The sequence below is a fragment of the Ictalurus punctatus genome, chromosome 4 (genome assembly GCF_001660625.3).
Source record: "Ictalurus punctatus breed USDA103 chromosome 4, Coco_2.0, whole genome shotgun sequence".
NCBI classification, from domain to species: Eukaryota; Metazoa; Chordata; class Actinopteri; order Siluriformes; family Ictaluridae; genus Ictalurus; species Ictalurus punctatus.
In genome coordinates, this window is record NC_071284.1 from 27,640,459 (window position 1) to 27,662,876 (window position 22,418).

Consider the following 22,418-nt stretch of genomic DNA (forward strand, 5'->3'; position numbering starts at 1 on the left):
TAGTTGCAAGACTTATTAGCAGATCCTGAGATGCAAGAACAGATCCTCAGAGGGTCTGCTTTTGGGCTCAATTTGCTGGCATGGCCAGTCCTGGACAAATTGGCAGTGTAGATGATTTTACTTACAGTGATGTATATGATGTATTTCAAATAATTTGTTAATCTTTTTAAATCCCTTGCCAGGCTCTTGGGAATCCACAACCTTTTTTTTCTGAAGGCCTTACAGAATTCTTTAGACCTTGGCATGATGACACCACACACCTCAATAGCAAAGTGAACACCAGACACTAGTTTTGTGAATGGTATAAATAAGACAGGATCTACCTATACTCCTTAAACAGGTTCTAACCAGTGGCACCCAATCTTGAATGCCTGATTCTAATTTTATGTATTTGAAGCTATGAAAAATGTAGGGGTGTACTTACTTACAGTGCATCTGGAAAGTATTCACAGGGCTTCACTTTTCCCACATTTTGTTATGTTATAGCCTTATTCCAGTATGGATTAAATTCATTATTTTTCTCAAAATTCTACAAACAATACCCCATAATGACAACATGAAAGAAGTTTGTTAGAAATCTTTGCAAATTTATTAAAAATAAAAAACAAAAAAAGCACATGTACATAAGTATTCACAGCCTTTGCCATGACACTCAAAATTGAGCTCAGGTGCATCCTGTTTCCACTTATCATCCTTGAGATGTTTCTACAACTCGATTGGAGTCCACCTGTGGTAAATTCCGTTGATTGGACATGATTTGGAAAGGCACAAACCTGTCTATATAAGGTCCCACAAATTAACAATGCAATGTCAGAGGACAAACCAAGCCATGAAGTCCAAGGAACTGTCTGTAGACCTCCGAGACAGGATTGTATCGAGGCACAGATCTGGGGAAGGGTACAGAAACATTTCTGCAGCATTGAAGGTCCAAATGAGCACAGTGGCCTCCATCATCTGTAAATGGAAGAAGTTTGGAACCACCAGGACTCTTCCTAGAGCTGGCCACATGGCCACACTGAGTGATCAGGGGAGAAGGGCCTTAGTCAGGGAGGTGACCAAAAACCCGATGGTCACTCTGACAGAGCTCCAGAGTGTCTCTGTAGAGAGAGGAGAACCTTCCTGAAGAACAACCATCTCTGCACCATTCCACCAATCAGGCCTATATGGTTGAGTGGCCAGACGGAAGCCACTCCTCAGAAAAAGACAGCCCGCCTAGAGTTTGCCAAAAGGCACTTGAAGGACTCTCAGACCATGATGAAACAAAGATTGAGCTCTTTGCCCTGAATGGCAAGCGTCATGTCTGGAGGAAACCAGGCACCACTCGTCACCTGGCAAATACCATCCCTACAGTGAAGCATGGTGGTGGAAGCATCATGCTGTGGGCATGTTTTTCAGCAGCAGGAACTGGGAGACTAGTCAGGATCGAGGGAAAGATGAATGCAGCAATGTACAGAGACATCCTTGGTGAAAACCTGCTCCAGAGCGCTCTGGACCTCAGACTGGGATGATTTATCTTTCAACAGGGCAACGACCCTAAGCACACATCCAAGATAACGAAGGAGTGGCTACAGGACAACTCTATGAATGTCCTTGAGTGGACCAGCCAGAGCCCAGACTTTAACCCGATTGAACATCTCTGGAGAGATCTAAAAATGGCTGTGCACCGACACTCCCCATCCAAACTGATGGAGCTTGAGAGGTCCTGCAAAGAAGAATGGGAGAAACTGTCCAAAAATAGGTGTGTCAAGCTTGTAGCATCATACTCAAAAAGACTTGATGCTGTAATTAGTGCCAAATGTGCTTCAACAAAGTATTGACCAAAGGCTGTGAATGCTTATGTATATGTGGGTTATTGTTTTTTTTTTTTTAAATTTTTTTTTTTTTTAATAAATTTGCAATGATTTCAAACAAACTTCTTTCATGTTGTCATTATGCAGTATTGTTTGTAGAATTTTGAGAAAAATAATGAATTTAATCCATTTTGGAATAAGGCTGTAACATAACATAATGTGGAAAAAGTGAGGCGCTGTGAATACTTTCCGGATGCACTGTATATAAACACTCTGTAAAAAAAGATACATGCTTTTTCAGCAGAGTATTTTAAATATAATTTTGTAAAATCCAAATAAGGTTTACAGATGTTTATTGGAAAAGGTTTAAACAATGTTTTTCATGCTTGTTCAATGAACAATTATTGCACATGCACCTGTGAAATATTCCTTAAGACACTAACAGTTTACAGGCAGTAGGCAATTAAGATCACAGTTACAATAACAGGATATTAAAGAGACCTTTCTACTAACACTGATAAACACAAGAAGAAATATGCTTATGGTGCCTGCTCACCTACCTGAACGTGTCATAGTCCTGCTGCAGGGAGCCATAAGAGAAATAAACTGCAATGTCCATAATGTAAGATACCTAAGTCTGTGCTACAGGGAGACAGGAAGCTGATCGTCCTTGCATGTAACCATGTGCTCCCCCAGCCATGATCGAGAATTTGCACATGAAACAAGACATTTCAGTCTACAGAACTGCCATTTTCTGGATGGTTTTTCTTTATTGCACCATACTTAATAAACTCTAGAGACTGTTGTGCATGAAAATCCCAGGAGATCAGCGGTTATAGAAATACTCATACCAGGCCCTCTGACACCAACAGTTATTCCACATTTAAAATCACTGAGATCACATTTTTCACTATTCTGGTGGTTGATGTTACATTACCCGAAGCTATTGGCCGTATCTGCATGGTATTGTGCATTGCATTGTTGCCTCATGATTGGCTAATTAGATAATTGCATGAATGTGTAGATGTACAGGTGTACATTCATTCATTCATCTCCGGTAAGATCTTCATCCTGGTCAGGGTCACAGTGGATCCAGAGTATATTGCGGGAACACTGGGTCTGAGCTCATTACACCTTATTAGTATTCAACATTCAAACAGCCTTCTCATGACCTCCTCAATCCATCCCATCATTCGGATCATCTTTCTGATCCTTTTTAATTGGGATATCACTCAGACATCCATGGATGATAAATCAAACATTAATGATATTTTTACTGGGTTGTTATATTACTCAGGTTAATCTCTCCATCTGAGAATCTGTAGAAATAAATTAGAACAATTTGTCACAGGATGCTGGGTACTGTGAATTGATTTCTAGGCTAGCAGATGTTTGACCTCGCTAGTGGGGCATGAGGGAAGTATCTGTCTCCATGTTTCAGTGGCTTCATTAGAGAAGGGCAGTCAGTAAGTGGGAATGTGGCCTCAGGCGTTCTGATTAAGGGAATGGATACCAGTCACACTGCTCTCTCTTGTCTGACAGTTCTTCATTTATGATCATGTAAACCACTCACACTAAATCTCTATAATTTTTCTGCATTAAACTTATGAGAAATAACACTACTTTTTAATGTTTCTTTGCTTGATAGCTTCAGGTAATGTATGTCAACTATAGCAGCTATAAACAGTCATTCCCATTATAACGTGCTGATGCTGGAGACACATACTAAAATAATAAACAAAAATAAACAACAACAACAAAATCACCATATCACAAGTATAAACATTTTAAAAATATATATTTATGTTGAGCATTCAACCATACAAGTCCCTGTATTTGTAGAAACAATAACATACTAGAACAGGCACATTAATTTAAACCTGAAATACTATCAGAGCTGCTGTTATCCACAATTAATTAAGACCCTTTGACTAATCAGAATTGAGAATTTCAAAGTGCTGAGGTGTAAATTATGAACAACTAATGATATGTTCAATGTTATAAAATTATTAGTTAATAATGTACACCGATCAGCCTTAACATTAAAACCACCTGCCTAATATTGTGCAGGTCCCCTTTGTGCCACCAAAACAACTCTGACCCATCAAGGAATGGACTCCACAAGATCTCTGAAGGTGTGCTGGGGTATATGGCACCAAGATATTAGCAGCAGGTCCTCTAAGTCCTGTAAGTTGTGAGTTGGGGCATCCATGGATCGGACTTGTTTGTCTAGCACATACCACAGATGTCTGATTGGATTGAGATCTGGGGTATTTTGAGGCCAAGTCAACACCTCAAACTCTTTGTCATAATCCTCAAATTATTCCTGAACATTTTTTGCAGGCAGGACACATTATCCTGCTGAAAGAGGTCATTGCCCTGAAGGTGTGTACTTAATCTGCAATACTGTTTAGGGAGGTGGTACTCAAAATAACATCCAAATGAATGCCAGCACCCAAGATTTCCCAGCAGAACATTGCCCAGAGAATCATACCTCTGCCACCTTGCCCTCTTCCCATAGTGCCTCCTGGTGCCATCTCTTCTCCAGGTAAGTCATGCACACATACCTGGCCATCCACATGATGTGAAAGAAAATATGATTCATCAGATGAGGCCACGTTCTTCCATTGTTCCATGGTCCTGTTCCGTGCTCAAATGCCCATTGTAGGTGCTTTTCACGGTGGACAGGGATCAGCATGGGCATTCTGACCGGTCAGTAGCTACACAGCCCCATATGCAGTGATCTGCGATGAACTGTGTGATCTGACACCTTTCTATCATAACCAGCATTAACTTTTTCAGCAATTTGTTCTACAGTAGCTCTTTTGTGGGATTAGACCACACGGGCTAGCCTTCACTCCCCATGCACATCAGTGAGCCTTGGATGCCCATGACCATGTCGCTGGTTCACCGGTTGTCCTTCCTTGGACCATTTTTGATCTTCCATTTTTGATCTTCCACCTAGTTGCATAGCCATCAAAATTTGGCCCTTGTCAAAGTCACTCAGATCCTTACGCTTGCCCATTTTTGCTGCTTCACATCAACTTTAACACATCAACACATCAACTTTAAGAACTGTCTGTTCATTTGCTGCCTAATATATCCCACCCCTTGACAGGTGCCATTGTAACAAGATAAACAATGTTCTTCATGTCACCTCTCAGTGGTTTTAATGTTATGGGTGATCAGTGTATATACACATTTGCATATTTATAAACATTTATCCGATGAATTCTGAAAACGAATGGTTTGAATTAGGGATGCACCGAAATGAAAAATTCTTGGCCGAAGCCGACACCGAATATAAAGAAAAACTTGGCCGAAAGCCGAAGGCCGAATACTAAACACGTTTTTTCACGTTTTTTCCATTTATTTTGCCATTTTTTTCACCATTGCATAAATTAAATAGTCAAAATGTGCTTTTTACTATTTTGTCTTGCTTTTCAAAGAAAAAAATCAATTACAAAAACTACAATTTCAAAATTTATTTAACACTGAACATTTGTATTTCATTCCCGCAGGCATAGGCTACCAACAAGGCACAATATAACTTTAAATAAATAAATTAGTAAAATAAAAATATTTTTATGTGGTCATCTTTGTGCCCCCCTTGAATAGCCTATGTTAGGCCTATAACTGACTGCTGAAAGAATGGAACACTCTGTAGCCTACAACAAAAAATTGCATTAAAAAGTGCATTGACAAGAGTGCAAAAAATGGTTCTATTCGGTTATATACGGCTGATTATATTCGGAATATATACCGCTTGCGTCCCTGTACACCTTGCAGAGTATTATAGTAGATATAGGATTTGTCTGCCTGCCCTTAAATAACTATGTTTTTACCTGCTTCTGTACTCTACTCCCTTACGTCTCGCGACGTGACAGAAGCATGCTCCGGAACAGAAAACCGAAAATGCTTTTTTTGCTATTTTTGGCCGAATAATTTCGGTTGCCGAACATTCGGTGCATTCCTAGTTTGGATAGCCATAAATGATCAATAATGATCAAACGAATAGCTATTAATGATAAATATATTAATAAAAGCCATTATAAAGCATTACTGAATAAGCGGCAACAGACGAGGTTGAGTATAATACTAGGTTCCCTGACATAGCACAAAGCACTTGTAACCACAAAAGTGACTGTTAGGGATCAAGCCATGCTTTTAAATCAGCAATCCAAGTCAGCTGTTAGCTCCTCTTATAAGCACTGAGCTGGAACATGTCACAGTTAACCTCTCAAGAGGCTCAAAGCACAGCAATTGTTGTCACGATGTACTTTCCAGCATGCAGCCCAGAAAATTAAAAAAAGGCACTGCAAATGGCCACTAACAACTTAAGCTCAACTCGTTACAGATGAATGCATTTTAAATGTACAAATTGTGATAGATTTGGCTATAATAATTAGTACCTGAATAGAATAAAAAATTTGCACTTTACAGTTTGTATACAACTAGACCAGTTATCAAAATGGTTCAGCAAGAAATCCTTTAAATATGTGAAGTACAGTAGGGAAGTAAATATAGGCAACACTGAGATGCACTTTTACCCAACATTTACATTAACTTTATGGCATTTGGCAGATGTCTCTATCAATCAATATATTCTGGTTTACTAGATCATGTACTAAGAATACCATCAGTCTAAAAACTCTGTTGGGGAGGTAATATAGTAAGAAAAGCACACAGAAAACACAGGTTTATTTATTTATTTATTTATTTATTTTAAGTGCTAATTTAAGTACTTTAGGAAGAGGTACGTAGGTCTTTAGATGTCATACTATCAAGTGACAAAGTGACAGATAGCCATTCATTTATTACATGCATGATACAGAGCTTCAATTTCAGTGCAAACAATAAAGTGACAGCACAACAAGTAATAACTGAATTGAGATTTTCTCAAATCTATGCACATAAACTTCAAACAAGTGACTTGTTACGAGTAGAAGTCAGGATCAGAAAACAAGGTTCCATAATGATTCCTTGTTCTTTGTTCCTCAGGGGGAACCCTTAATGTTTCTATATAGTACATTTCAACAAATAGTTTAATTCCAGAGAGGCTTCACTCCTTTTTTGGAAGCTAAAAATCCTCAATTATCCAAAAAAAACATGCAGATCTCAAAATCACAGTCATGTAACTGGTTTGGTGCATTTGGACAATGCAGTCAAAACTTATTTGCATAGCAAAACCTTCTTACAAGGGACAATTACAGAAATTAACATATACATTTAAATCCCTAACAAGCAAGCCAGAGTTGATAGTGGCAAGGAAAAACTCACTGATATGACTTGAGGAAGAAACCTTAAGAGGAACCCGACTCTTCTGGGTGAAACCAGATTGTGGGAATATGAATTATTGCTCTTCTATAATTGAATAGTGTAAAGTCTAACATTATGTGTGTTGAAAGGATGTTCAGTATGAGCAGATTGTTATTAAGAGTCCTGGGATAAAGTGGTGGTTTGTACAGTAGCTATAAGTCTTCAGTATCCAGGTGACATTTTTTTACTGATGCAAGGGAGAGACTTGGGTATAATCTGATCTTGGAAATGCAAATATTTCTGGTATCCATGTGGGACAATTCATAACAACAGAAGGTGAGTCATAAGTACAGAAACTCATAAATTAGGATGAATCAGATAGGTCTGGAGGGTGAGAGCAGCCGAGCAATAGAAATGTGTCAGGATCAAGCACTGGCATCACATAAAACTGCAAAACATATAGTGTATGGCTAAACGTATATGGACACCTGAATATTGTACTTGTTGAACATCCCATTCCAAAACCAAAACCTGGGATTTGAAATCACAACCTTATAATTAGAAGTCCAACATCTTAACCATTGAGCTACCACTGCTCTTTGAAGGGCACTTGAAGACCAGGGGGCACTTCCATTTTTAACTGTACAGATTTTGGAACTGCCACTCACTGGATTTTTTTTTTTTTTTTTTTTTTTTTTTTTTTTTTTTTAACGCCAATATATGTAAATTATAGAGAGTGTTGTGCATGAAAATTCCCAGAGATCAGCAGTTGCTGAAATGCTCAAACTGCAACATGCAATCTAAGAACCATTCGTAGTTGTCAAAGGGCAAAGTGAGATTTTACCCCTTGCAAATAAGCATTTAATTGAGGAGTGCAATAAAACCTATAAAAAATATATAGAGAAATGTGTTCAGAAGACATTCAGTAGTAATATTTAAGTGTATGCAGCTGTCACTATGTTCGAGTTTATTCGCAGCAAAAACCTTGCAGAATCTATCCTGTATAACAAATTCTCAAAATGCTTTACACATAAAAATAATAATAATAATAATAATAATAATAATAAAAAACAACTACTTGGTCAAAACAATGAATTCATAATAAAGATATTAATGAAGCACTATTGATCTGGTAATAAATCTAGAAGTACTACAAAGAAATACAATCAGATTTAACAAGATGAAAGATTCAAGAAATATAAATAGGCCACAATAAACAGGTATGTGCTTTAACCTGGATTTGAATCCACATAGCGTCTATGTTCCAGAAGTTTCTAAATGTATAGCTAAATAAAATACTGTAGCTTGGAGGCTATACTGTTGGACTTTCTGTTGAATTGTGAGTACACACAAACAGAAACAGTATACACACAGAATATTAAGATGATGTGACATTGTTGAAAAATTACTCCTTGGCAAAATCTGTATGCCAATAATGCGATTACAGTATAATTGAAGCAATAATATACTAGCAGGACTATAGAATATCTAAGGTCAATATAAAAATAGCTAATAATATTTCCCATTACATTTGTGCTACATAAATAGTGGTGGTATTAAATGTGCACTGCTTGTATTTATAGCAGTTCTTCCCAGTCATGTTTACTGCAGCAGCAATTGTGGGGGATCATTTTGGCATCTTTTTTTTTCCCTTAAACAGTGCCTGCCTAGTGATGGCTGCTGACTTAAATGATCATGCCTGGTAAATAATAGAGCCAGATGCAATGCCTTGGAGGTAATTGGATCACTCCTCTAACCTCCTCAGGGAAAAGGGAAAACATTAATGAAATCCATTCTTGAGAATAAACCTGATTCCTGTCTGATATCCACTGGGACAACAAGCAGTATTAATGGAACAACCTCTCTCCTCACTTTCCTTTCCATAATTATCACACACCTTGGTTCACAAGGTTATTTGAATGTATCATTTGCAATTGTATCTGTTGTTTACAATAGCTTATCTTCTTATCTAACAATTTATATTCTTCTGCTTTCTTTGGTCTTACTGCTCATTTCCCATGAATAATGGGTCAGTCTTAGATTTACCAAGAGGGAGATATTCTCTTTATTTTTTTTTTGTTACGTATTATGTATGTATTATGTATCCGTTTAGCATGCTCCACTAATCAATCATGTTGCAGGTTTTTCCAGTTATATTTATATATTAATTATTATAATTTATTTATTTATTTTTTAAATTCATTCATTTTATGATCCAAACACAAAGGAGATAGGGATAGCTGCAGGTCTGAGAAAATGGGCGTATCTAAAGATAGGGGCATGTCTAAAGGTATGGGCATGTCTAAAGGTTTCTCATTGGTGAAAGGAGCTTCTTGCTTGGAACTGCATTGGCCAATCACCGTTAACTATATAGATAGGTCATTTGCTTTAGACTGCAATGTTTTATGATCAACGCTTCCAGTATTTCCATTGCTTTATTACTTCTCACACAAAACTTTCATGTGTTTTGTTTGCATGCTCTTGCAGTGAAATTACAGAGAAACACAGTTGTAAATCACAGCTGTATTACAAGTTACACAGTAGAAATTACCACTTCTATGACAGATATGTTTTTGCTATCATGTGCAGTCAATAAATTGGTAATAGACAAGAAAGCAAATTTCGAACTTATGAACTTAACAGTCTTCTTTTAAGAGATATTAGTATCCTTCAAATAATAATTCTAATTTGTTTTTGATTATGATCCTCATCAACGGTGCCCCAAATTAACTGCTGGTATACCAAGACCAAAACAAATGTGTGCTGGTGATGACGTCAGTAACCCGCGGCCATGCCGTCTAAATTGACAGAGGGAAGATATTTTAAATTTAAAATTTTTATTGTCATTATCACCATTCTTACAGTCAATGTAAGGCTATAGGTGAAATTTATAGGCATTACCATGTTTCATAGAAGTTTGGTTACAGTATATCGGTATTGCTGCACAAGTAGTAACACCTGGCGTCATGTTCCGAATTATAATAATTGAATACCAAAATTGCTCACATCTGTATTCAGACCTCAGATGAATTTAAGCTCTATTCAGACAGTTACTGTATGTCTGGTGAAATTTACCTAAAACAGAGGTCTCAGTTATGCATGATTCTTACCCTAATTAGATTTTTCTTGTGCTCCATCAAGGAGCAGTATTAAGTCCAGCACCACTCTTTGACAATTTGATGCAACCACAAAATGTAATGATGAAATTTATATATCATAAATCATAAATATGACACTGTTGATTAATAGTATTGTCCTATTAAAAGGCCACAAAATCTTCTTTTCTGCAGATATAGCATCATTAATCAGAGACTTTCCTTATCTCAAAGATTGATATTTAATTGATTCATGTAAATTAATCAACTAATGCGTATTCACAATAATCTGAATTATTTACTTAATAATTAATATTAATTACTTAATAATCAATTAATATCACTTTAATTGATTAATAATGAATTCACTTAAAGTGAGCTGTAAGCATATGGGATGAGTGCTAGGTCAGCTTATCCTTCAAACTATGGCCACATATTCTTTAAAGCATAGTGCACTGAGTTAACAAAAAAACATTGCCGTTACTTATTTCATGGCTACATAATTGCTGGTTCATTGTATAAATCCAAAGTAAGATTATGTCCTGGATCAAGTGCTCACAGGAAGCAGTGTTTAAATTTGTAGTGGTTAATGTGAGAATTACAGCTAGGAATATTCATGTACTGGTGATCTATCTACTATTGAAAAACCTCATCTCTGAAACTTCTACTCACCAGACACAGTATGTGGCAATCTTGGAGGCATGAACTACACGCAGGTGATCATAATTATTTACTTACTCTGTATACGGAAAACCTTCTTAGCTTAAACATTGACATAACTTTGGACTTTTGTCACCAGCTCTAGAACTCTAGTCCAGGCTGTGACTTATATCTATGCATGGTTCTGTATGTGTCCAGGGGATATCTCCATCTGTGAACAGACACACTCATCTGAATCATTTATGAACTGGTATGCTGCACCAAAAAGTAGAAGCAAACAGGATTTATGACTGACTTCTGTAACTCAATGACGATGCTCAACCAAAGCCTCCCATTAGAACACAATATACCTCGGGCTTTACTTAGTTTATGGCCTGTGTCACATTGCTGTCTGCCTGTGCTTTCATTTCAAAATAGTGGACCAACTGCATTTTAAGGTCATACTCTTACATCTAGGTAATGATGACAAGACTGAATATTAGGCTGTTTGCTATCTGAAGGAAATGACAGGAAAAGATGATGTTTGTTATTGTTCACGCAGTATCTTGTTATAAATTGAGTTTAATGAATTAGAATGTCAGCAGTTTCAGCACATCTAGCAGGTTGCCGAATGTGCTGGAAACATATGAGCACTTTAATGCATGTTATAATAAGATGAATGTGTCTGTGTGAGCTTAGACCTAAGAACATCATTTATTCTGCTGTCGAATGCCCATGGCTAGAATAATTAAGGATTGATGTGGGTGATATTCCAGCAGCACCACTGAGTGGGTCTCTTCCTTCATGCCTGCTATACTCATAGTCTCTCCACACACAGAGTGCTTTTCAGTAATACTGAGAATCTTTGAGCTTCAAGGGTGGTTTGAATATATAAGGCTTTGTGTTAAGAGCCTAGTTTGAATTTGTCTGCTTTAAACAAATCATATCTGACTTGAATTTAGAATTAGGTTTACCAGTGTTGAGCTTCTTACTTTCTGAGAGAGAGAGAGAGAGAGAGAGAGAGAGAGAGAGAGAGAGAGTGAGTGTTAATGAATATGTAGATTTGTTAAAGATACATTCACGTTAAACAACCAGTTAGCATTTCGATTACCTGCAAACCATTAATTTGTCATTCATATTTGCAGCAAGTGTGCTAATTGGTGGAGCAGTGGACGTGTGACTTAATGTGATGCCTTTCTACAGCTCAGCCCACTCTATTAATAAGCTGCTCCTTTTCCAGACTGGGCGATTAGACTAGAACAGAGGTGTTAATGAAACGCCACTTTGCTTATTGAATTACTTCACTGCACTTACTGTAATCAGTGTGATGAATTTGCCTGGGGAAAAATGACTGGCTTACTGATGGATGGTCATGCTATGCATCTGTCTATTTAGCTATCTGTTTGTATGTCTGTCTGTCTATCTATCTCTCTATCTATCTATCTTTTTTCTGTCTGTCTCTCTGTCTATCTGTCTATCTGTATTTTTCAAGTCAAGGGAAAATGTAACACTTTATTTATTTATTTCTGTCTATCTACTGTTTCTATCTATATCTGTCGATCTATCTATCTATCTTTCTGTCTGTTATTTTCAAGTCAAGGAAACATTTAACACCTCTATCTATCTATCTATCTATCTATCTATCTATCTATCTATGCATCTACTGTGTGCAAAGATAAAGGTGAAAAATAATCGTTAATGAAAAATTGTGGACATTTCCTGCCTATGTTTTTTTAAATTATTTTACTGATATGAAGATTTTCTGTTTTAAATCAGGCTTTCTTTAAGACAAACGGAATCAACTTATATTATTTTAAATTATGTATTTGCTATGTATTGTTTTTTATTTAAATATATATATTTTTTTAATTACAGAAACGTCATCTTGTATCTCACTGTATTGTTAAGTTAAAAAATAATAAGGTTCAGAGAGAATTTTGTCTAGTCTATGACTAGATCCAATTTGTGACAAATAAGCATGTTCACTATTTTTTACTACAGGTTCATGTTGAATTTTTATCAGCACCATTTACAGTATGGGAAAATTTCCACCTGAAAGAAAATGGTACAGAGTGTTCTTCTCAGCTTACATTTCCCACTGTGTATTTAATGAGTAAGGGACATATTTCAGCCTGGGTTTCCATTCTAATCCACATGGGTCGTTACTCCACACACTTTAATCAGCAACGGTTTCAGGGTTGTTATGGCAACAATTGACTATTGGCCAGTAATGTATAGATCTGTTCACCAATAATCTCTCAGCATGCTCAATGAGGATTTACAGAAAAGGTGTCATGATAAAGTGTCATGGAGCTACATCTGTCTTTCTAGTATAGTAGATGCACTATATAGTGTGTGTGTGTGTGTGTGTGTGTGTGTTTAAATATTATTATGTGGGTTCAGAAGTGTATCCATGTGTGTGCTCTTGTGTGTACACATGCACTGATTTACTGGTATATAGTGTCTATAAAATAGTGTAATGTGCTTATTATAAATGACAAACAAATGACTCTGTGTGTGTGTGTGTGTGTGTGTGAGAGAGAGAGAGAGAGAGAGAGAGAGAGAGAATGATGCTGTGTATTTTTAGTCTCCCAGACTGTGCAGAGGAGGTGAGGAGACTGTTGAATATCAGCCCAGAACCTCAGCACCAGAGTGTCTGTGTGCATGTTTATGTGTATGTGTATGTGTGTCTGTCTGTTGAAGTAGTGTAAAAAAAAAAATCTATCTAAATGGAACTGAAAAGAACTGTTGACCTTGAGAATTGTGTTTACACAATGTTTTAATTAATAACAATTAAGCAAAAAAGAAAATAAATAAACCTTGGTAATCACTGGTGGACATGTTGCTAGCATAACTGTTGGATAGAGGTTGCAGTTGATTTTGTAGATGATTTTTAACCATCGTGCAATTTCTGGTATGTAATCTTCTGTGAAGTCCTCTAAACAAAGGTCATTTAAATATCATTTTAAATGATAGGTTTCATTTAAAATTTAATTTAATCTAATAACATTAACAAAGACTGAATGTTCCCCCTATTAATGCTTTAACAACCACACTATGTGGTCCAAAAATTTGTGGACACCTGACCATCACACCCATATGTGGGCCTTTCCCAAACTGTTGCCATAATGTTGGAAGCACACAATTGTATAGGGTGGGTTAGGGTTAGGGAATATAGATAGATAACTGGAACACTGTCTGCACCCCAGGCCTCCTCACCTGACATCAGTGCCTGAGCTTATTAATGCTTTTGTTGCTGAATGAGCAAATCCCCACAGCCACGCTCCATAATCTGCTAGAAAGGCTTTGCAGAAGAGCAGAGATTTTATTATAACAGCAAAGGGCGACTAAATCTGGAATTGGATGTTCAAAAAGCACATGTGGGTGTAATGGTTAGTTGTTCTAGTGTATTTGTATATTACACAATTTGTATTTAATACAAATAATTCTCTCTAATTCAAATAAAAAACAAACATATAGATGTCTTTTAAATATGATTTTTAAATATATTATTAAATATAACACAACTTGGCACTCCCTGTTGTTACGTTCACACCGCTTGTTCTCCAGGGTTGTGTTGTTTAACAGATTGGATATATGTGTGACAGGAGTATGAACTAAATGTTCTAATATAACTGTAACAGTCCTGTTCTTCTGCACTGCACTTCCTTGCTCTTTCTGGAAGAAATGTGTAATCTTGTCAATCTACTGACCTTTTCACCTGTTTGAGATTGTGAAATAAGGCAGTGTAATTGTCTCTTTACACCACCTCTTACATCGCCAAGATAACCAGCAGTGCTGACTCTAGCTATGTCCAATAATGCAATTTTGAATATTTTTTTTTTTTCCGATGGTAGCTTGGCATTTATTATATGCGTTTAAGAATGAGAAAAAAGTGCCAAACATGAATTATTAGCTTAGGTTTTAAATCCATCTGTCATGACCAATGATTGCAAGAAGTAAATGGTAGCCCATACACCATCAAAAAGGAAAAGCTTATACCATGCATGTATAAAATTGACGCAAAGTACCATAATACCTTTGTGAACTCCCATCCTCATATTCTTATATGTTTATGTTCTTGGAGGTCCTAAGCACCTGTTTATATAGCTAATAGCTAGAAACAGCCCGGCCTTTAAGGGTTCCCTCAGAGGGACAAGAGAAGAAAACGTCTAGATTGTAATTAAATAATTTTCTATTGTGCATTGTTTATTGTCCAGTAACATACAGTATCTCACAAAAGTGAGTACACCCCTCACATTTTTGTAAATATTTGATTAAATCTTTTCATGTGACAACTCTGAAGAAATGACACTTTGCTACAATGTAATGTAGTGAGTGTACAGCTTGTGTAACAGTGTAAATTTGCTGTCCCCTCAAAATAACTCAACACACAGCCATTAATGTCTAATCTGCTGGCAACAAAAGTGAGTACACCCCTAAGTGAAAATGTCCAAATTGGGCCCAAAGTGTCAATATTTTGTGTGGCACCATTATTTTCCAGCACTGCCTTAATCCTCTTGGGCAAGGAGTTCACCAGAGCTTCACAGGTTGCCACTGGAGTCCTCTTCCACTCCTCCATGACGACATCACGGAGCTGGTGCATGTTAGAGACATTGTGCTCCTCCACCTTCCGTTTGAGGATGCTCCATAGATGCTCAATAGGGTTTAGGTCTGGAGACATGCTTGGCCAGTCCATCACCTTCACCCTCAGCTTCTTTAGCAAGGCAGGGGTCTTGGAGGTGTGTTTGGGGTCATTATCATGCTGGAATACTACATACTGATCATGTTCTGCTTCAGTATGTCACAGTACATGTTGGCATTCACGGTTTCCCTCAATGAACTGTAGCTCCCCAGTGCCGGCAGCACTCATGCAGCCCCAGACCATGACACTCCCACCACCATGCTTGATTGGAGGCAAGACACACTTGTCTTTGTACTCCTCACCTGGTTGCAGCCAAACACACTTGACACCATCTGAACCAAATAAGTTTATCTTGGTCTCATCAGACCACAGGACATGGTTCCAGTAATCCATGTCCTTAGTCTGCTTGTCTTCAGCAAACTATTGGCGGGCTTTCTTGTGCATCATCTTTAGAAGAGGCTTCCTTCTGGGACGAGAGCCATGCAGACCAATTTGATGCAGTGTGTGGCGTATGGTCTGAGCACTGACAGGCTGACCCACCACCCCTTTGACCTCTGCAGCAATTCTGGCAGCACTCATTCATCTATGTCCCTAAGACAACCTCTGGATAAGACGCTGAGCACATGCATTCAACTTCTTTGGTCGACCATGGCGAGGCCTGTTCTGAGTGGAACCTGTCCTGTTAAAACGCTGTATGGTCTTGGCCACCGTGCTGCAGCTCAGTGTCAGGGTCTTGGCAATCTTCTTATAGCCTAGGCTATCTTTATGTAGAGCAACAATTCAGATCCTCAGAGAATTCTTTGCAATGAGGTGCCATGTTGAACTTCCAGTGACCAGTATGAGGGAGTGAGAGCAATGACACCAAATTTAACGAACCTGCTCCCCATTCATACCTGAGACCTTGTAACACTAAGTCACACGTACACTCACTACTTTACATTGTAGCAAAGTGTAATTTCTTCAGCGTTGTCACATGAAAAGATATAATCAAATATTTACAACAATGTATGGGGTGTACTCACTTTTGTGAGATTCTGTGTGTATACATTTCAGTTATAGGTAACTATTCAACAAGTAAACAGGAATGAATGAGTAGTTCTTTAATAAGACTTATCATACTCCTAATAACTACTAAGAACTACTCGTTAATCACTGTAAGTATGTTGGCAGACAGTTCACTATTAACGAAGCAGTAGTTACTGAGTCTTAGGCAGCATACTTATAGAGTAATTTGTTAGTGTGCGTTAAGACTTAAGATTTACTACAACAGTACTATTATGTTATGTTATGTTATCTTAAATGACACTCAACAGAAAAGATAATTAAATCACAATTACTATGTCTATAAAAATCATCAGCCAAAAATTTCCTAATTATGACTGGCCTATTGAAGATTAAGGGCCATATGTAATGCATGTGATTACACACAGTACACAATATTACTCACAAATTGTGCTTGCAAATCATCTGATGTTAATATTTGATTTACTGAGCCTGGAGCTTAGTAACTGCCAGCTAGGTACACTCTGTGTCAGGCACCATACTGTGATGTAACTGTTTCATGCCTGGTGGTCACTACAGTGGACAGCTATTTAAGTTATTATTTTGTATAAGCATGGGTTTTAATGTCAAAATTGCATGCTAACCTCTCTAGTGGATGATAACTCAAAAACACAGTAGATAAATAATTGTAAGTTCAGCAAAAGACATCTTGAACAAAGATAGCATACTCCAATTCAGAATCACTAATTACTCCAGGGTTTTCATTTCAATCCTTCTACAATAAAGGACACAGGTAAATAAAAAGTGATCACAAAAAGGAACTATCTAAGGAACCATATAACTGCCATGTTTTTCAAACACTTTTTGTATAAGCAGTAGATTACAATTATCCACATGTCCACTAAAGTCCACAATAGAGGTGAAAATGCTTAGTCTTTTTCCATTGTATTTCTATACTTTACAATGTTTTCAATTGTAAAGTATAGAAATAGGAAATGGTCAACCGTAGGGTGAAATCTTGGATCTAATGCAGAGATGCAAGGAAATATAGTATTAATGTTTTTTTTTTAAATTAAATAACTCCAATGTCAGAACAAGTATATGGTGTGGTGTGCATTAATACCATAACTTCCCAACTGCTTTTAACCTGATGAAACTTAAAATTTATTTGCTAAATCTCTGTTAGTAAGACAGACATGTATTCAACATATGTCCTGTGTTAATTCATTCATCATTCACTAAGTTTCATAAATTTTCAGGAAACTCACCCACTTTAATTTGTAAAATGCAGCATAAAGTTGCAAATGTTCAAATCATGTTCTTAATTAAACTCACTGAAGTAGTGTATGATTTATCTTTTTCAGTCTTTGGCAACTGCTGCAGAAAACTTCCAGATGGAGCATCAGTGGAAGGATGAGTTTGCTGTAAGTAATTTATGTGGATATCATGTTGCGTTATTAATAATAAGGCTCCAACCAATCTGAAGCCAACTAATCCAAACTAGTCTAAACCCTTAAACTCCCAGGACTTGTTGGTGGGTCCAGAATTTCATGCCTTACTCACTTAGCTACATAATTTTATATTTTGAAGATAAATGGTTGGATAACAGGTTGGAGGTTTGGTGTTCACAAGTTTGTTTGAATATGACAATGTGTATATTTTTGTCTACTTTTGCTCTGTTGTTCAGTCACTTTCACAAGGATTTTTTTTGGCATCCCTCAAGGGTCATCACATATTCCACACTGACATAGGCAATGGACCAAATTAAAATTAAAATTTGCTATGAGCCATTTCATAAAAAAGAGCAAGTCAGAGGTTGTCATTGGCTACATGGCATCAAATCCTGAGACAAACATCAATGCAGCAAGCCCCAAGTCTGTTTCGTGTTTTGTATTTAATTGCATTCGTTTTTGACGAATCCTCTTTCATAGCAGCAGTTGTCTAGACTTAATATGAGTATTTCATGCTTTCTCAGTTCTTTTTACTTCTCACTGTTCTCAAACAGACAGCACCAAAAATTAAGACATTTAGACATGCCTGACAGACATGAACAAATCATTTATGCCACCATCTTCACAAATAAAAGACCAGGTACTGTGAATGCACCATGAGAACCAAAACATGTTTTATAACCCTTGTGCGATCTTTGATGTATTCTTCTTCTCTGGTTTGTTTGATCAACTCTCTCTCAAGCAATCTCATCTAGAATGCAATTCACTAATGTGATGCCAAAGTTAATCATTTCCGAATCAGAGAGATTGCGTTCTGCTTTGCAATAAAAGTCAGTGAATTCATACAATTTGGATTTATCAAGTCTCTCAGATCAGCAAACATAGGGTTGTCATCTCTGTTTTGCAGCAATGCTTTTTGTATTCCCTGGATGTATTTCTGGATATTATAAGCTGTGTACTGTATTAAGTCTCATTCTGTCTGTGCAGACCCTTGTTCATTTTGGCCTACAGTACATGGGCAAAATATAGTTAAGAAATAGAACATATAGAATGAATTTGGGTTTGTGCGAACACAACCCTTGTTGCCATTTGCAGCAATCTCAAAATGTACAAGCCTGACTTAATTCTACAAATTACTCAATACAGACTGAATGATTGATTTATTTTTTTCTTTGTTGCCAGTGACTAGATGGTTATATTATTCATCATTTAAGTTGCAGGAGAACTCCTTCTTTTCTCACTGCACCACAGAAATGTAACAGTGTATCTTTTTCAGTGTTCTCTATAATGTCTGGTATTGCTTTTTTCTTCATGTCTGTGCATCAGTTCCTGTCTATTTGCATGAACCATTGATGCTTTAATTTAGCTGTGGTGTTCTTTTTCCCCCTGGTGAGCATGGATGAGCATTAGAGCAGCAACATATGATGTGAAACTAGCTTACGACAGTACTAGCACTGCAATCGTTCAGTACTAACACTGTCCTTAGGCTTGATAGTAACTTGAAAGTCTTTTTGACACAAGACAATTAGGCTGTTAGACTAATATCTGCACAATTCATGTTTCATGCATAAATTATGCACATAATAGTTCCATGTTGCACTTTTTTTTAAACCAGGTTTTGATCTCTGTAGACTGGTATCTGATGGATACTGTTGCAGAGTCTCATTTTAAATATCTAATTTCCATAAAGTGCCATTCCAGTGCTGTCACATGCATTTCTATCTCACTTTTTCATATCCACACACACACGGCTTTGGACTGGTGTATATTCTACCAGTTGGAACTCACCCGCATGTTTAGGGATTTTCAGTTACAGCATAGGTGTGTTCAACAGCTGTGTCTTAAACCACCAAACAGTATATCATGCTAAATAGCATATCAGATTCCTACAGCTCCAATGGATCCATTATTATTTTGAACATACTATTTAGTACTGTGGTACACAGCCTGTACGTAGGCAAAGTTAGGCTATGTTATGGAAAGCTTTGAGATAAAAACCTAAATTAATTATAGCTACTTTCAAAATGAAATGTCAATCTTTCTCAGTTTTATCCATTTTTTTTTACCTACAGAATACACAAAGAATATAGTATAATTTGTCCTCTTATAGGTTTTTTGTGTGTTACAGAATGTCAGAATGAAGGATTATTTGTGCAACACTTAAAGTGTTTAACCTCTAAGACAATTATCAAACCCCATGGCAGAAAAATGGGTCTGAGACAAGTGGTCTCAATATATAATGCCAACCACCAGTAACTGGTGGCATACAGTGCCTTGCATAAGTATTCATCCAAATTACTTGCATTAGTATTCTTGTCCCTCCAAGTTGACAGAGCTTGTGCAGTTTTGCCAAGCAAAACTGAGCAGGAAAAACTCAGGATCCATACATGCAAAGCAGATTGAGACCCAGGGGGAGCTGACATATTTATGCTTTTTTGTTTAATTAACCTTCATGTGACAATAAAATGTTTGTTAGAGGTTAAACATAATATGTAAATCAAATGGTAGAAAAGTCTCAATTAAGTCTTTTCAATTCCACAAAATGTGACACAATTCAAGGAGGGTGAACATTTATGTAAGGCACAGTTTTGGTGACATATTGGTTGCTTACAGAACATCCCCCTATCACCCACCCACCCTCCACATGCTTGTTCAGCCTGTCTGGTTTTCCCATGGTGAAGTCTGGTAACCTTACCCCCTGTCCAATCCCATCTCCCACTTCCTAAGATGGAATATGTAACCATATTATTTTACCCTTAATGAAACAAATACAGTAATTGAAAAATAACACTAAAAATATACCACTGGTCATCAAACAAAATGGTGATTTCCACTGATTTTAATAATAATGATACACTGATAGAGAGATAATGTTCTCCAGAGATTATTTTTCAACAGAGTTAAAGGTATTTATTTATTTATTATTTTTTTAATGGAATGTGCCATGACGTTTATTAATGTTGGCATGTTTTGTGTGTGTGTGTGTGTGTGTGTGTGTGTGTGTGTGTGTGTGTGTGTGTGTTAATATATAGTTAAAACTGCATGTAAATCATTGTGTGTTTCTTTCCCATGCAGGATAGTGACATAGTCTATTATAATGCCAAGGACAATGTAAGTAAAAGTTTTTTTTCTCATATATCATATTCCCATATATCATTAGTACATGCTGCTCATTAGTTTAGCTCTCTTTACATACTAGCCTGAAGATGTGTGGATCTACAAGTAAAGCAGCTAAAAAACTAAAAAGCATTTCTTCCAATCTGACCCTCAATGTAGACAATACAATCTCTCAAGATGTCATATATTACACTGTCAATTAGCATAATGACAGAGAAGCTACATGGGGAGATTTGACGCAGAATTAGACACACTATGAAGAGCTTGGACGATGCACAGCTGGAATGTCTAGTTAGAAGGTGTGAGTGCTATTCTGAGCAGTTAATGAGTGTCTAGTGGATTCCCTGGCATGGACCAGCTTAGTGTCATGTGAGGAGGCCTTGTTTTTTCACCATGATGCCATGTGTTAACTGTATGATTTATTAGCGCTGATGTCATTTTGTGAAATTATACAAAATCCTGATAATACTTTGTATTTTTACTGAATTACAACCCCAATTCCGAAAAAATTGGGACATTATGGAAAATGCTAATAAAAATAAAATTGGTGTGATTTGTAAACGTACTTTGACTTGTTTTTGAACAAAACACATATAAAGTCAAGGTACTTGATGTTTTACCTAAAACTGCATAGTTTTTTGAAGATAAACGTTTAATTTGAAATTGATACTTGCAAGATGTTCCAAAAAAGTTAGGACAGGGGCAGTTTAGGACTAATAGTGATGTGACAAGTTGAAATAAGAATGTGATGTGAAACAGGTGAGGCAATCATTTAATCATAGTATATAAGGAGCCTCCAAAAAAGGCCTAGTCCTTCAAGAGCAAGGATGGGTCGAGGCTAGCCAGTCCGCTAACAGATAAGTCAGCAAATAATCCAACACTTTGAGAACAACATTCCTCAAAGACTACTCGGTAGGATTTCGGCCATTTCACCTTCTACGGTGCACAATATAAGTAAAAGACTCAAGGAATCCGGTCAAATCTCTGTGCGTAAAGGGCGAGTCTGAAAACCACTTCTGAATGTGCATGATCTCTGATCCCTCAGGCGTCACTGTCTTAAAATCCGTCATGAGTCTGTAATGGATATCGTGACATATGCTTGGCCAAACTTTGGTAAACCTTTGTCAGTAAATACCAATTGCTGCTGCATCCACAGATGTAAGTTGAGGCTTTACTGTGCAAAGTAGAAGCCATACATCAACATTGTCCGGAAGCGCTGCCGACTTCTCTGGACTTGGTCTCATCTGAGATGGACAGTAGCACAAGGGAGTAATTTCTTGTGGTCCAATGCTTCGACATTTCAAATAGTTTTTGGACAAAACAGCCGTCGTGTTTTCCGGGCCAAAGAGGAAAAGGATCACCCAAACTGTTATCAGCGTCAGGTCCAAAAGCATCAGCCATGGTATGGGGGTTTGTCAGT

At 37.1% G+C, this 22,418-nt stretch overlaps 1 protein-coding gene across 5 annotated transcripts in view; it reads left to right on the forward strand.

Moving 5' to 3' along the window:
• The window catches only part of LOC108264659 (voltage-dependent calcium channel subunit alpha-2/delta-1), a 118,211-nt gene that overhangs the window by 31,875 nt on the left and 63,918 nt on the right, over positions 1–22,418 (forward strand). For all 5 annotated transcript variants that reach the window (XM_053678101.1, XM_047153276.2, XM_053678103.1 and 2 more), the window contains exons 4-5: positions 17,795–17,854; positions 20,957–20,992. In XM_053678101.1, coding sequence (XP_053534076.1) covers positions 17,795–17,854; positions 20,957–20,992 — 96 coding nt within the window. The remainder of the gene's footprint in view (positions 1–17,794; positions 17,855–20,956; positions 20,993–22,418) is intronic.